Genomic DNA, 14,256 nt, shown 5'->3' with positions numbered 1-14,256 from the left:
GCGAAGCAGAGTGATGGTGAGAGATTGGATCGGGTTCGGGTCAAGACGGGTCGGATTTTTTTTATCGCGATCCTTGAAAGACAACTCACATTAACTTGTCAGGAAATAAGAACATGTAAGCAAACAGAAACAAACAGTAAAAGCTCTTAAGTTAGACAATTGTTAGATTTTTTTTCTTATTTGTAATTAGTGCAACGTGCAAAATTTTGTCCCAATATTTATTGGACATTCTAATTTATTTGTATCTTCGGATAGGTTTGATGTCTCAATTTTGGTTGAATTGTATAGGTTTTTTTGTGAATTTTTATCATAATAAAATTATAAAAAAAATAAATAATTATGTTCCGATGCATTTAGTAACATATTTTTATTTTTAATATATATTATAAAAAAAATGTATTTAGTAATATATTTATATTTTAATATGCATTATAAAGAAAGAGGTTTGAATGCTTTCAATGTTTGGTAAATAGTATATAAAAATTATATTATAAATATATATTGATATAAAAATAAATTACTTCATAATTGATGATGCCAACGATAACCCGCCAATTCGGTGATAATATTTTTTGTTGTGGATAATTGGGAGATAATATGCATGTAATTAAATAAAGAACTAATGAAATTATAACATTTATGGAATTTAATATTGCATTTTAATTTTTATTAAGAAAATCCACGCAAGTTTGCAACAACGGTAACGAGCCAAACCTACCGCTCACAGGACGGTGACCGGATCCCGTAAGAGACTTCGTCGGAAAGACTAAAATACCCCTGACTGTCTTTCGAAGGAAAAAGTTGTCCTCGACCAATATTGTTTTTCTCTCCCGTGCGCGCTTTGCTGCGGCCGTGTGCCTCCCCTGCTTCCTCCGCCCTGTCGGGACGCCTTGGATCCCCACTTCTCTACCTATCCAATCCAATCGGAGGCCAAGCGACTCCGAAAGATCGAATATTTCTGCGGGAGATCCCAATTTCCAGTTCCTCTTGTTGCCCTACTTCGATTTTGCTGGTTTTTCCCCTTTTTATTTGATCTTTCGGTGATCCTTGAGTCCGGGTTTAGATTCCTGCTTTTGATCGCCGAACGCATCTTCTCGTATCGGTTATCTGCTTGTTTTGTTGGGAATTTGGGGAGACTCGGGAGCGCCGTGTATGACTGTGGAGCAGCTGCCTAGGGTTTCCTGCTGCTAGCGGTTAGGGTTATGGGGAGCACCGGGGAGCCGGGGAGGAAGCGCCGCCATTTTAGCTCCATCTCCCCCACCAGTGCCGGTCCCGCCGCCAAGAAGCAGCCGTTCGCCCCGTTCTCTGAGGACAAGAAGGTGTGATCTCTGTGCTTCGGGCATTTTTATACCTTGGTATTGTTTTAGGGTCGATGGTCGAGTTACATGTTTTTTTTTTTTTTTTCTTTCATTGTGTGGATTGGTAATTGCAATTTCTAGGGTTAGCAGGGATTGTATATCGCAGGGGGTGGAGCACAATTTGATGGTTAATGGTATAAGATTGATTTCTGTTTATGTTGGATCTTCGATGGACTCAAGAGGGCGGTTCATTAGATGTAGTATCTTATATTAGGATTGATGTGTTATTAAACTTAGCTTCAATTCCCAACTTGTTTATAATAATTTTTTTTCTTTCATGAAGTGTCAGTTGTTCTACGTTTTGGCATTTTGGTATCAAACATTGAAAGAAAATCACTATACTTTGGGGAACGTGCGTAAGTGATTGGTTCATGTAGCAAGGGACTCAAAGTGTCATTTTGACAATTTGATGCTTTTTTTTTTTACCTTTCCCATTTTTTCACCCATTGATTGATTCCCCTATTTATCTGTCATATTGAATGAGATTTATTGGCTGAGGTTGGCTGAATAGAAACTATTGTTGTAACTCTTTTCAGTGATTTTATTTATGTAGCTTGATGTTGCTGTGCTGCGGTACAAGAACCAGAAGCTTGCTGAACAATTAGAAGCTCAGAAATTTGAGTATCTTGCTCTCGAGAATAAATTTCATCAGCTGAAAGAGAAACAGGAGACTCACGATGACACGTTAGTTGTGGTTAATAAATACTGGGGGCGGGTTAGTATGCTCTATTTCTTTTTATGATTGACTACAACAGTCCATCAGATTTGTATATTGGCTTAAATAACAATTTCATTAATCGTTTCAACAGCTTGTTGGTGATCTGGTATCACTTTCTGTCAATGCAAGTCGATCCACAGGTGCTGTTCACTTGAAAGATTCTCATGTGACAGAGAGTGAGACATTTTAGCCATTACTTTACATTCAATAAGTTCTAAATTTATTCCTTTAGGAGATCTAAGTTTTCCCATGTGAAAATTTAGTAGCTCATGCATATTTGCTTTTACTTTGCTGTATGTTGCTTTAAGGCCACATTTTGAGAACATTTTGCAATGATGTTTTACCGTGGCTCAAGACAAAAATGTTTGCTGTATTGGAGGTATGCTGAAAAGACCAGCAGGAAAAATTAAAAGCGGAGTCAACCAGCATATGCAAATGCATCATTTGCTTTCACTTGGATGGCCAAGTTAGAGGAATCACCCCAAAGGGATTTGAGATTGTTTTTGTCTTCTTTTTTTCTTCCACTTGATTCTCACTTTTTACAACACATATTAGTATTTGACTCAGTGAAGTTTGTTAGTGATATGAAGGATGGATGGAAATCTTGGTTCGCTGCCGATACTGATTGGAGGCCGGATCGATACTGTACTGGTACAGGTTGGTGTGTTGAAACAGGTCAGTACTGATAGCTACCATGCCAGACGATAGAGAAAGAGAGAGACAAAAGACGGGAGGAGGCAGCAACACTGGCAGGCTGCAGCGGACATGGATGACAACAAGGAGGAAATTACATGGAGGAGGAAGCAAAGGAGTAGCTGTAGCAGTAGGAGGATAAGCTGGAAGTGGTGGTGGAGTAGGAGAAGAAGAACATGAGGCGGAGGTGGCAAAGAAGGAGGAGAGAGAAGAAAATAAAAGAAAATGCAGTTATTAAGAGTTGTTAATAAATTCTAAGAAAAAAGAAGATTTGAAACCAGTATGTCTTACTGCCTAATACAGCTTGGTGTTCGTTAGCTTATTGCCTAGCGAGGTCAATAAAATGAGTTCACTGTGTTGCATTCTTAACTAGCAACTAGTGCAGATATGCTAGAATCTGCTCATGAAGTTATGAGGCAGTTGCATTCCTTCATCAACATGTTGATTATAAATCTTGGAAAATTTTGTTTGGAGATCGTGGGGGCAACAAAGCATCGTATCTTGTGGTTATTTCGGGCTCATGGAAACATATGTTTGGCATGGCTTGATCTTCAAAGAATCTCTTTGTTGTCTGTTGTACCACTGTGTCAAGTTATGAAATTTCGGATTTTATATAGACTTCAGATATAAGAGATTAGTGGACTTGTGTTAGTTGATTGATTCAATCTGCTTCTTCTTTTGTGGATTATGTCTTTATCTGGGAGTTTCTGCGGGTCTTTATTTAGGCACCGGTCTGTTTATATTTGCCAAAGTTGTGATTTCTGCAAAATCCTGGGTAGGGCGTTCTCTGCTTCCAGCTAGGGAAGCAACTATTGAATGCTAGGTTGCCTTTCACACTTTTTTGTTGTTATTGTAGTCTGCGTAACTTATTTTATATGTTCTTTACAGATGGACCAGTCTCCCACACAGAAGATGATTTTTTGACAAGACTCACGGAAACTGGTGCCACTGAGTGTTCAGATGATGTAGCTCCAACTTTGAACCAAAATGATCTACAAGCAGCACAATTGACAAAAAAAAACATCTTACAAAATATTATATGTTCATTTAATCATGTGTGGCATGTAAATGAGGTGTGTGCTGCTGCTGCCCTTGCTACTCTGCCTGAAGATGGTATAAACCTATATCATGCAGTGTCTTATTTATCTTTGTAGCTTTTTTATTTGATTAATCTTGAGATCTTTTTCTGGCTTATTCTTTTACATTGGTTGGTATGTCACAGAACCCAGTAGGACATTGCTGAAAACTGCTAAAGACCTAGAGGTAGAGATTAGGAAGTTTCTCATGGCTGTAAATGATCTTCATTTGAAGCACAGACTGTTGGCAGATAATGTCCAGAACCATCGAGATGTAGACATTAAAAACAAAGCTGAATGTAAACGCCTGGCAGGTAACCTTGTCAAAACTGTTGGAGGTTCCTTCAGAACCTATGCTTCTTAATAATTTCTACTTTTGAACTAAGGACTTAATGGGTTGGGAGTGCCTTTGGTTTCTATATTAGCTTATGGAACGATGCCATAAACCTTTGTCTCTCTTTAAGAACAACAGCAATCTATATTGTATATTGAAATACTTGTTTGATATTGACATTTACCTTTATGATATTTTGTGAAGAGGAGTTGGCAAATACAGTTTCAGAGTTGGAAGAAAGCAATCGTAGACTAACAGTCCTCAAGTCGCAAAAAGATACAGCACAAACCCCACGATTCCTTTTTCAAACTTTAGGAAACAAACCAGTTGGTGCAGATAAGGTCAAGGATGTTCAAAAGGATATGCAAGATATGGAATTTTATCTCAAGGAATTGATGGTAGATATTGACACTTCACATTTCTGATCTATATTGTGTTGTTTTTGTTATCCTATTGACTGTTGCATTTGTGCTTGAGTTGATCAGGATTTAGTTTCAAGCCGATTAACAGAGATTAGTAGACTGAATGAAGAAAGAATTGAAATTCTAAAGAAACTGGCCTATTTGCGGGTTGGTTCTTTTTTGTTTATCTTATTTACTGTCAAGTATAATATTCTGATTATTTTCTAAATTCTTATGCATTATAATACTACTGTGCATGGAAAATATATTCCAGAATGCTTTGATGAATGTCAAGAGTATATCTTCATCCAAAGCTTTTCAATTGCTGAATGCTCACCTGCAAGGATCAAGAGAAGAAATGGATGTGTGCCGGGCATTGCTGGAAAAATTGCAGGTGGTAACCGGTCGGTAGATACATGCAGTCTACATGTATGTTTAGGTATTTTAGCTCATATATGTCTGATGAGATTTGTCTCGACATCTTTATTACAGGTTGAAAAGGATAGCTTCAGTTGGCATGAAAAAGAAGTGAATTTGAAAGTTGAATTAGCTGATATTGCTCAGAGAGTCTCTCTATTCTCTGAGTCTAGAATTGCTGAGCTAGAGCAGATTTTGCAGAAACTAGCCAATGAAAGGGTTCTCTTAGAGACCAAATTTGAAGAGGCCACAAGAGAACCAAGTATCTTGTCAAGTGGCTCAAGTTTACTTCAAAATACCTTGTGAGTTAATTTCTCCTGTTTCAATGGACTTACTTGGGGCATGACTGATGATTTCAGGTAGGAAAGAAATAATTCACGAATTTAAGGCACTTGTTTCATCGTTACCTAAAGACATGGGAATCATGCAAAGTGAAATCGATAAAAACAAGGGGGCTGCCGTAGAACTTAATTCTCTCCGTGCAGAAGTTCAATCTCTTTCTAGTATGTTGCACAGGAAGGTAAGAAATTTGTCAAACGGGCCACATGCAGAACCTGCTACATTTTGTTAAGCATGATGGATTTTGAAGCGACTGACAATATTTGGTGTAGGAGAATGAGATTAAATCTTTATCTGGAAATTCCGCTCATCAACTTTCTGAAATAAAGAAACTGCATTCAGTGGTAGGCTCAGATATGCTTGTCTGCTTTTTGTTTACTCCTATAAGGAATAGATAGCATCATAGCAAGACATGTTGAATTTGGTTTTGTTACTTTTTTTAAGCTTGCTTTTTAAGTATTGCTTGAACTGCAATATTTGCTGAACTATATATGTGCACAAGTAGCTCTTTATCATATGTGGCTGGAGTTGTGTGTGGAAAATGTTTGTATGAGTTGAAATAGTTATATTACCAAGGTTTGCTCATTTTTAATTATTAGAATTATAAATAGACAAATTTGATTTAGGTTGTTTTTTTTTTTCTGTTAGTCTTTAAGCTCTAAAATTTACTGCTACGGTTTATTTTTGGTTGCCGTGGAGCTTTAAGATGACATGTTGCTTGAGTTTGTGGATACCTTGTAAACTGAGGAATACCCAAAAAGAAAAGCTTAAGTATAGGAATTTTGTTAGGTTGTTTAAAATGGATGATCTTGTGTTTATATGATTGAGAATTTATTATTAACTTACGGGAAGTGGAAGGTGACATCAAGGACTACAGCATGAACTGAAGAATGAAAAATTAAGCAAGATAAGCCTAAGTTTGTGATGGTCTTTAGAAAGACTGTTGATTGCTTGAAAGTAGATCTCTTATCCAATGTTTTTCACAAAGATCATAAGAACTATACGTACTACTTGAGTTTGTGACAAGTCTTTGGTTCATTGTTCATTTGCATGACAATGTATCCAGAGACTTATTCTGTTCATCTTTATTATATTGTCTTGATTCTGTGAACTAATTTTTGTTTCTCAATAACAATGGTCATTTTGGTATATATTCTTTAATTTTTTTCATTCTGGAATTAGTTCTACTCCAACTTATTCCTGTTTGGAGCTTTACCTTGTCTTGATGTGTTCATTGTCAGATTGGTTTACAGTCTTTGCTTCCTTTGCCTTTCTACCATGTAATAATTTTAAAATGCATCGGCAACTCTTGTGTTCGAATTACTGTATAAATTTTTCTCAACATTTTTGCAGAGTTTGACATATAGAAATATATTCTGTTTTTCTTTTTTGAACATTAACTAGCTGGTGATGTTTTTCTAGAGCTTTTTTTTTCCGATGTTCATATTAGGGATTGGAGAGTAAATATTTATGTGTGGCATTATATTTACATGCTGAATTTGCTTTAATGTTTGTTGTTTGCTTATGCTGAAGCAGCTTCATGATTTAAGAGAGAGTAATCAGGAGTCGATGCTATTCCTAGAAATGTATAAACGTGAATCCACAGATTCCAGGTTTGTAATTTTATCTTTTGCGTAGGAGCCACATGATACATTCTGCATTATATCTTTCGACATGTTAGCTTTTAGTGAATGTTTTGATTCACATGTATGTTCTCTTTCTCGGTGGCATGACTTATGCACATATGCTTGAAATTTGTTGAACAAGAATGAACTAATTCTTTTTTTTAATTATTGTTTCATATTAATTAATAAGAATAACTATCAGTCCTTTTGTCATAAGCAACTAGATTGGGAGCCCTAGACTTGATTATTTGGTTCTAACTTCTTTTCATTTTTTTAAAAGATTTTCTCTTGATTTGCTTCCATTAAGAGATGCAAACTATTTTATTGTCAAAACTTGTAAGCATAGTTCTATTTAGAATTTACCATAGATTCTGTACCTTATGAATTGTTAGTGGGTGAATACATATTATCATACTTTGCTTGGGATGTTCCCTTTGGTGTTAATACACTACATCACGGAATTGCTTCATTAGGTTAATGCTTCTGATTCTTGTAGAATTACTTGCAATTGTGATTGTATTAGAGTGAGTAAATATCAATGAATCTGAAGTAGGACACCTCAATCAGAGTATTAAAATTCGTGTCCTGCAAACCTTGTGTTTCCAATACTATTAATGACTGTGGCTTTGCCACTCTTTAGTGTGCTTACTTTTCTTATGTTAAGCAAGATGTTTGCTTTAAATACTGGTATGATGATCATAACTGTTGGCTTTTCATCCAAATGAAATCATGATTTTTAATTAAGTAGGAGAAACAGTTCATTCATTTTCCGAAAATACAGTGAAAGCAGTGATTTAAAAAGGCGCTCGGGCGAGACGAGGCGAGGCCCAAGTGCCTCGCTAAACTTCTAGGTGGCGCGCTTCGGGCGAGCATAGTTGCTGCCTGGGCGCTTCGGGCGAGCGCCTGGGCTAAACCAGGCGATCGAACCAGGATTTTAGATTTGGTTCGGTCTCCGGTGGTTAGTTGGTTCAATCAAACCAACTAAAACCGATATCAGTTGTCGCTGCCTAACCCTAACCCTGCTCGTTGCCGCTGCCGCTCCCGCTCCCGCTGCTCGCCGCTGTCGCTATCGCCGCTCGCTGCTCCCGCTGCCGCTGCTGCTGCCGTTGTCGTCGCTCCCGCTACCGCTGCCTCCTTACACTCCCGTTGTCGCTGCCGCTTCCTCTTTTCTCAGTCAGCACCCCCTTACACTCTTTCTTCTCCTTCTGTATACTGTTAACAGTATACTGTATACTGTTAACAGTATACTGTATACTGTTAATATTGTTAGGTTTATTTGAAATTATTAATTTTCAATACTGTTAATAGATTAATAATATATTATTTTGATTTTAATATTATTAATTATTATTAATTATATTATATATTTTTATATTTTAGCGCCTCGCTTCGCTCGGGCGAGCGCCTAGCTCTTTTTAAATCACTGAGTGAAAGTCTACTTCTTGCACCTGTTTAACTATTAGCAGAGATTCTTCTTCTTTTATGCGATATTTGCATTAATAAACTTCCTTTCCAGCCTCTATAGCTTAGACCATATTGATGTGGGAAGATCAGATGCTGTTTTCACAGGGCAGTATGTTTAGATTGACCAGCAAAACTAAGATTTAAGCTTATATATCTTTCTTACCGCAGGGATGTCATAGAGTCCAAGGATAGTGAATACAAAACATGGGCTTTGGTTCAAAGTCTTAAATCATCTCTTGATGAACACAACTTGGAGTTGCGTGTTAAGGCAGCCATTGAAGCTGAAGCAACATCTCAAAAGAGGCTAACCTCTGCTGAAGCCGAGATCGATGAACTAAGGCGGAAGTTGGAGGCATGTGGCAGGTATCTTATGCTCATATTACTGTCTTTTATTCTCCCAGTCCTGGGTGGATGGAGCTGTTGTTAGTGTGTAGCATATTCCATGAATTGTACCAGGACCTGTTTGAGATGTGTTATTATGGTTACACAAAGTTTTGTTAAAGTTTTAGTAGATGATTACATGCTTAGGTAATATGTAATGCACAGAGTGTTGCATGTACTTGTGCTGCATGCCTGTGAGTCGGATGCTCTAATGACTCTTTAATTATTATACTATTTCAATAAACAAACATGTAATATAATAATACACGTCCACATATCTTTTCTTTTTTTTTGGTCACTTGAATGCAGATTCGTATCATATTCCCATGTCTGTATTCATGCGACATTAGTTTTTAGCACTTTCATATTTCGTCCTGCAGGGAAATGGTGGCTGGAGGGTTTTCTGTAGGTTTCTCTCTGAAGTATGTGATGAATGACCAGTATATTTTTTAATGCAGAGATATATCTAAATTGTCTGAGATTCTGAAGTCTAAACATGAGGAAGGTGAAGCCTATATATCTGAAATCGAGGTTAGAATTTCTTTATTAAAGATGTATCGGTTGTTCAGTAATGAAAATATATACTGAGATGAACACTTGACCTACTTACTGCAGAGTATTGGGCAAGCATATGAAGATATGCAAACTCAAAACCAACACCTCTTGCAGCAAATTATAGAGAGAGATGATTACAACATTAAGGTGATATCAACATAATTTTTGTGCTTCGTGATTCTTTGGCTTCCTCGAGAGCATTTTACAAGCTGGTTCCTCTTACTTGAGACATGTGAATTGCGTTTCAGAAATGACATAAAATTGTCATCGTTGATGGTTACTTATTTGATTGGAGTGCATGAGTAAACAAATTTTTTGGGTACAACTTCATGATAGTTTAGCAGCAGATATTATAGGTCTCCAGTTCAGATAATCCTCTCAAGTTGCAAACATGGTGCCTGATGCCTCACATGAATTGTCCTTTGTGAAATTTGGACTATTTTCCCGTAACATTTTCTTTTTTGAACTCAAATACTTGATCTAAGGGACAAGGAACCTATAAAATGTTTTTCGCGTAGCAGAAACAAGGTTGTTGGATGCAATCGTGTCATAGGTGGAGCAAGCTGCACTGCTACATCGAGTAGGGGAAAAATCCTGGATTTGAGACTGATGGTCATAGTTTTTCTATTTTACCCAGCATGTTTCCTACTGTTCTAGATCTGCAACTGAAGCCATAAGCATCGATAATAGTGTACTCTTCTTATGACCTTGTTGTAATGTTTCTAGTTTCCTTGTTAAGAATGAGATCAAATTGATGGTTTCTGGTTTAACCTACTTATTTCAAGAAAAAATGGACCAGGCATGGGTTTCTGTGACAAAAACATCCATATGAACGATGGCCATGATCTAGTTTATCGGCTTGGTTCAATTGTGAATTATGCATCAATTAATAGTTGTTATGCTTCACATCTGTTTATGCGAAATTCTTCTTTCCTCATTTTTGAGTGTTTCCATTTCCATTTTAATCTTCCTTTTGGTTTTTGTGCTGTTTTTTTTAATTTGTTATTGGTTATGTTGTGCCTCCAACTATTACCATAGAGTCACTTAATTTTGATAGTTTTTTGTCCAGCTTGTTGTAGAGGGCGTGAAGGCAACGCAGCTCCAGGAAGCACTGCGCTTGGAACTGCAAACCATGAATAAGAAGTTGCAGCAGGCAAACTTGTTGGTGGATTTATATAATATAAAAGTTTCCCAAATGGATGACCTGGTAGTACGACTTTAACAATTACTTTGGCATGCGGCTCATCCCAAAAATTGACCAGATATGTACTTGCTGCAGTTAAAGGTATGTTCAGATCAAGTTGGGAAACTTGCCGAGGATGCGTGGCAGAGTACTGTCATGTCTGAGAATACCAAAAAAAGATTATTGGAGGTGCAGACTGAGTCGGATAACCTAAGGCAATCATTTGACGGGATGCAAAACAAGGTCGAGAAAGGCCGAGTGGATGTTGCAAATATGTTGATGGAACTAGAGAAGGAGAGGTACCAAGCTACATTATTCCTGCTGTTATAACAGAGTTGAGTTCACCGTGCTAGAGTCTACTGAATTCTTGTCCAAATGATCAGGTATGACAAGAAGAGAGTTGAGGAAGGCTTAGAAGTCATGACCAGGAAAGCTGCCTACCTTAGGGCACAAATCAATGGTTCTACGGTCCTGGAGAAACTTCGGCAAGAAGTAAAGGAATACAGGGGGATCCTTAAGTGCAGTATCTGCCTCAACCGACAAAAGGAGGTGAAAAATACTCTAGAAACTATTACTACGATCGTTGTGATTGTTTATGCTGACATTCTTTTTTTCTTCTAATGATTAACTAGGCTACTCCGTTTTCCAAATATTTTACATGTTTTCTTCTTGTGGACTCAGGTTGTGATTGTGAAATGTTATCATTTGTTCTGCCACCAGTGCATTCAGAGGACCTCTAACAGCCGTCAACGTAAGTGCCCAACTTGTGGCACGAGTTTTGGGCCTAATGATGTGAAACCAATCTACATATGATCCTGGGTTGTTTGTGTCGTTGTGTCATCGGAGATGATGGATTCAAATCTGACGCGGCACCACAGAAGGCAAGTTGTGTCGCCGCTGCCATTCTTGTGTCTTGAAGCTTAGTTTTTGTTGTTGTTGTTGTTGTTGTAACATATCTTGTGATTGAATGACGAGGCACCATGGGCTGTCTGCCATAGCAAGTTGTATCATCCCGGTACACGATGAACCACTGGACCAGCCCTGCTCCATCCAATCTATTGTTTCATAATTCAATGAAATGAAGCTCAGGATTCACCTTGCTTGCCTTACTGGACTCTGCCAAATCGGACTGAAGCCTCAATTGTAATTAAGATTTTTGGAGGTTGCTCCTGTGGATTCTTCCATTTTTATATCACTCTGGTTGTTTCATGAGTGGAAGCCATGGCACAGGCCCAGTTGTTTTACATTATTATATGCAAGTAAAATTGTGTACTCGGCCCTTTACGAGATGGAATTAGAAATTTTGAGATAAATTACTAATTGTAACACAACAAGAAGAGGTAATAGATCGATAAAAATTATAAATAAAAATTTATTATTCTTAACTAATGGTTGCTATGTTAGTATCAGTTATATGGGACAATTTGGGTTGTTATATTACTTGATGTATGGATGTCGATGGAGGTTTATTGGAACAGAGGAGGAAGAAGATTCATTACACATGTATAGCTTCTCAAAGTTCATTCACATCGTCGGACATCCCCACCTGTGCACTTTTGTCGCCATGGAAAGAAAGCTAGGAGAAAAGGGTCGAACGTTACCACAGCAACACTGCACCGCAGCGCATAGTTTGACCGACTGAGTTGAGTGCACGGGAAAATCTACAGTGGAGACGGTGCTCACCACAGTCGCAATAGGATACTTGTGTCGATGAGCATCCGACGCGGCAGCAGCGCGTCGGTTCTCATAACGCAATGCTTAGGGAAGACGAAGGACTGCGTGACTGCGTCAGCGGTACTGTGATGAGTGCAGCAGATGGTGACAATAATTAAGAGGATCGAGTAGGTGGTGGGCAGTGCTTGCTTTCCCTCCCCCCCCCCACCCCACACCATTCTTATCTTCTTCGGAGGGCGCTGTAACAGGAATCTAGCAGTAGGGATCGAGTAGGTCTTCGGATCGAATGGAGGTCCACACCACCACCACCACGACAATAGTGCACGGTGTTTCATTTATGTCAGTGAATATCCATGCATCGACGACATTCATGTTAACCATGACAAATTAAATTTATTATATTATCTTATAAAAGACCATCTTTTATTAGGATTTTTCATGCAAGCTGTCCTTTTTCATTATTTCCCTAAGGGTGAATCCTATTTACCATAAATATCTGAAGTATAATACCTACAATATCAGACAAAGCTGTTCTTTTCATATTTCCCCAAGGGTGAATCCTATTTACCTAAATATCTGAAATTTCGTTTTGACAATATAACTTGAGCATGGACATTATTGTTTGTTTATTAACCTTTTATTGTTTCTCAAGTTGCCAACCACTGCCATGAGACCATCTTATCTGGATTACAGAGAGAGAGAGAGAGAGAGGGTTCAACTTCTTTGCCATTATTCCACAGATGATATGTAGGTGTAGGATAGGTGGTACTGCACTGCTTTTTTTTATGATTATTATAAATTAGTTTATTTCTATGTACTGCCTTTTTGTTTTTTGACTGCTATTATTCCTCTCTCTCTATCTATCTATCACCAGTGATGACGTCACTGACAGTGACTGGAATCTAAGATGCAAGAAGACATGTGGCCGCAAGGCATTCTCGTTCCCACTCTATTCTATTTGAATAAATGATGGAATCATTTTATCAAAAAAAAAAAGAAGATGGAATCATTTTATAAAAAAAAAAGTAAAAAAAATAAAAATTATAATCGCTTCAAATGTAACATACGATCTATTTTTTTATTTTCAAAGAAGATAATATTCTTGACTTAATTAATTTGATGAATATTTTTTTTGAAATTATCGATCGATAGACTTTCATTTTCTGTATTTATTCAAATAAAATTGATTCAAATAATACATACATAAACTAAATTGCTCAAAACAATGGACTCACTCCGACATCGTGGTTCGTATATTGCTACCATTGCTTTCCCCACTGCTGTTGTGTTAGGTCACCGGGAACACATCGCAGCTACTCCGATTGACTCCAGCAATTTCCTACTCTTACTGAGCGAGATAGATTGAACTCAGAAAGATGATAAGTTTGAGTCATGCTAAATCTGTTCTTTTGACCCAAATCAATGAGTATTCGTTCGATGCTCAGTCCTTTTTGATCTCTTCATCGTTGATTTCGGTACATACGCCCACTCTAATCATACGGATGACCGATGCCGGAGAACAGCTCGTGCTTGTGAGCCTTCCTTCCTTCCTCCTCGCCCTCCTCGGAATCTTCTCCCCCTGTCGGGTATCTCAGCTTCTTCCTCACATCACTTCCTCCCTGTTGTTTACCCCGATGATCAACAGTATCAGCGGGTTCCGTGATGGAGCATCGCCCACTTGCCCTCTTCCTTTTGTTCTCGACCACAGCTTTAGTCTCGCCACCTCATGCAGAAATATCCTTCTTCACCGGTGCATTTGCCGTCTCTTAAATTGCGTGGCGCCCTCCTCCCCGCACGAGGTAGCTGCTGCGTCGCTTTCTTCCCCATAAAAACGACACCCGACGATTCAACAGCTTCATCACAAGCACAAGTGAAGTGAAAAGCAATTTGGCATCCATGAAGCACCTTTTCTTCCTATCTCGAGCTCGCGAAATGAAAGCCTAACCACTGCATGCAAGTAAGCCAATGTACATTCTAGAGGATCATCAAGTCATTCATATTAGCCTGATCTTATCAGTGGCTACTGCACCGGCGGCAG

General features: G+C 38.1%; 1 protein-coding gene across 3 annotated transcripts; it reads left to right on the top strand.

The window, feature by feature from the left end:
- Window positions 1–816: 816 nt before the first annotated feature.
- LOC135652467 (E3 ubiquitin-protein ligase BRE1-like 1) lies at window positions 817–11,653 on the top strand. Of its 3 annotated transcripts, none has more exons than XM_065173414.1 (19): window positions 817–1,319; window positions 1,912–2,073; window positions 2,168–2,252; window positions 3,658–3,882; window positions 3,992–4,159; window positions 4,384–4,577; window positions 4,665–4,748; window positions 4,855–4,974; window positions 5,073–5,259; window positions 5,357–5,517; window positions 5,609–5,680; window positions 6,873–6,949; window positions 8,594–8,788; window positions 9,265–9,337; window positions 9,422–9,508; window positions 10,431–10,568; window positions 10,641–10,843; window positions 10,928–11,093; window positions 11,226–11,653. In XM_065173414.1, exons 1-19 carry the CDS (start codon window positions 1,203–1,205, stop codon window positions 11,355–11,357), a joined length of 2,646 nt encoding a protein of 881 aa, XP_065029486.1. In that variant the 5' UTR covers window positions 817–1,202; the 3' UTR covers window positions 11,358–11,653. The 3 variants fall into 3 exon arrangements, with proteins under 3 accessions (XP_065029486.1, XP_065029482.1, XP_065029493.1); XM_065173410.1 differs by having other exon boundaries at window positions 6,870–6,949; XM_065173421.1 differs by lacking the exons at window positions 817–1,319; window positions 1,912–2,073 and adding an exon at window positions 2,385–3,544 and having other exon boundaries at window positions 2,179–2,252; window positions 6,870–6,949.
- The last annotated feature ends 2,603 nt before the right edge of the window (window positions 11,654–14,256 follow it).

Source organism: Musa acuminata, chromosome BXJ1-4 (genome assembly GCF_036884655.1).
Source record: "Musa acuminata AAA Group cultivar baxijiao chromosome BXJ1-4, Cavendish_Baxijiao_AAA, whole genome shotgun sequence".
NCBI classification, from domain to species: Eukaryota; Viridiplantae; Streptophyta; class Magnoliopsida; order Zingiberales; family Musaceae; genus Musa; species Musa acuminata.
The sequence above is the reverse complement of the archived record's forward strand: the minus strand, read 5'-3'. Positions and strand labels throughout refer to the sequence as shown.

Excerpts from the sequence above, each read along its gene's own strand:
- LOC135652467 (XM_065173410.1), top strand. The coding sequence starts at position 1,203 with ATGGGGAGCACCGGGGAGCCGGGGAGGAAGCGCCGCCATTTTAGCTCC. Across the intron at positions 4,749-4,854 it reads AGAAACTGGCCTATTTGCGG|AATGCTTTGATGAATGTCAA; the intron begins GTTGGTTCTTTT and ends AATATATTCCAG. Across the intron at positions 9,338-9,421 it reads CCTATATATCTGAAATCGAG|AGTATTGGGCAAGCATATGA; the intron begins GTTAGAATTTCT and ends TACTTACTGCAG.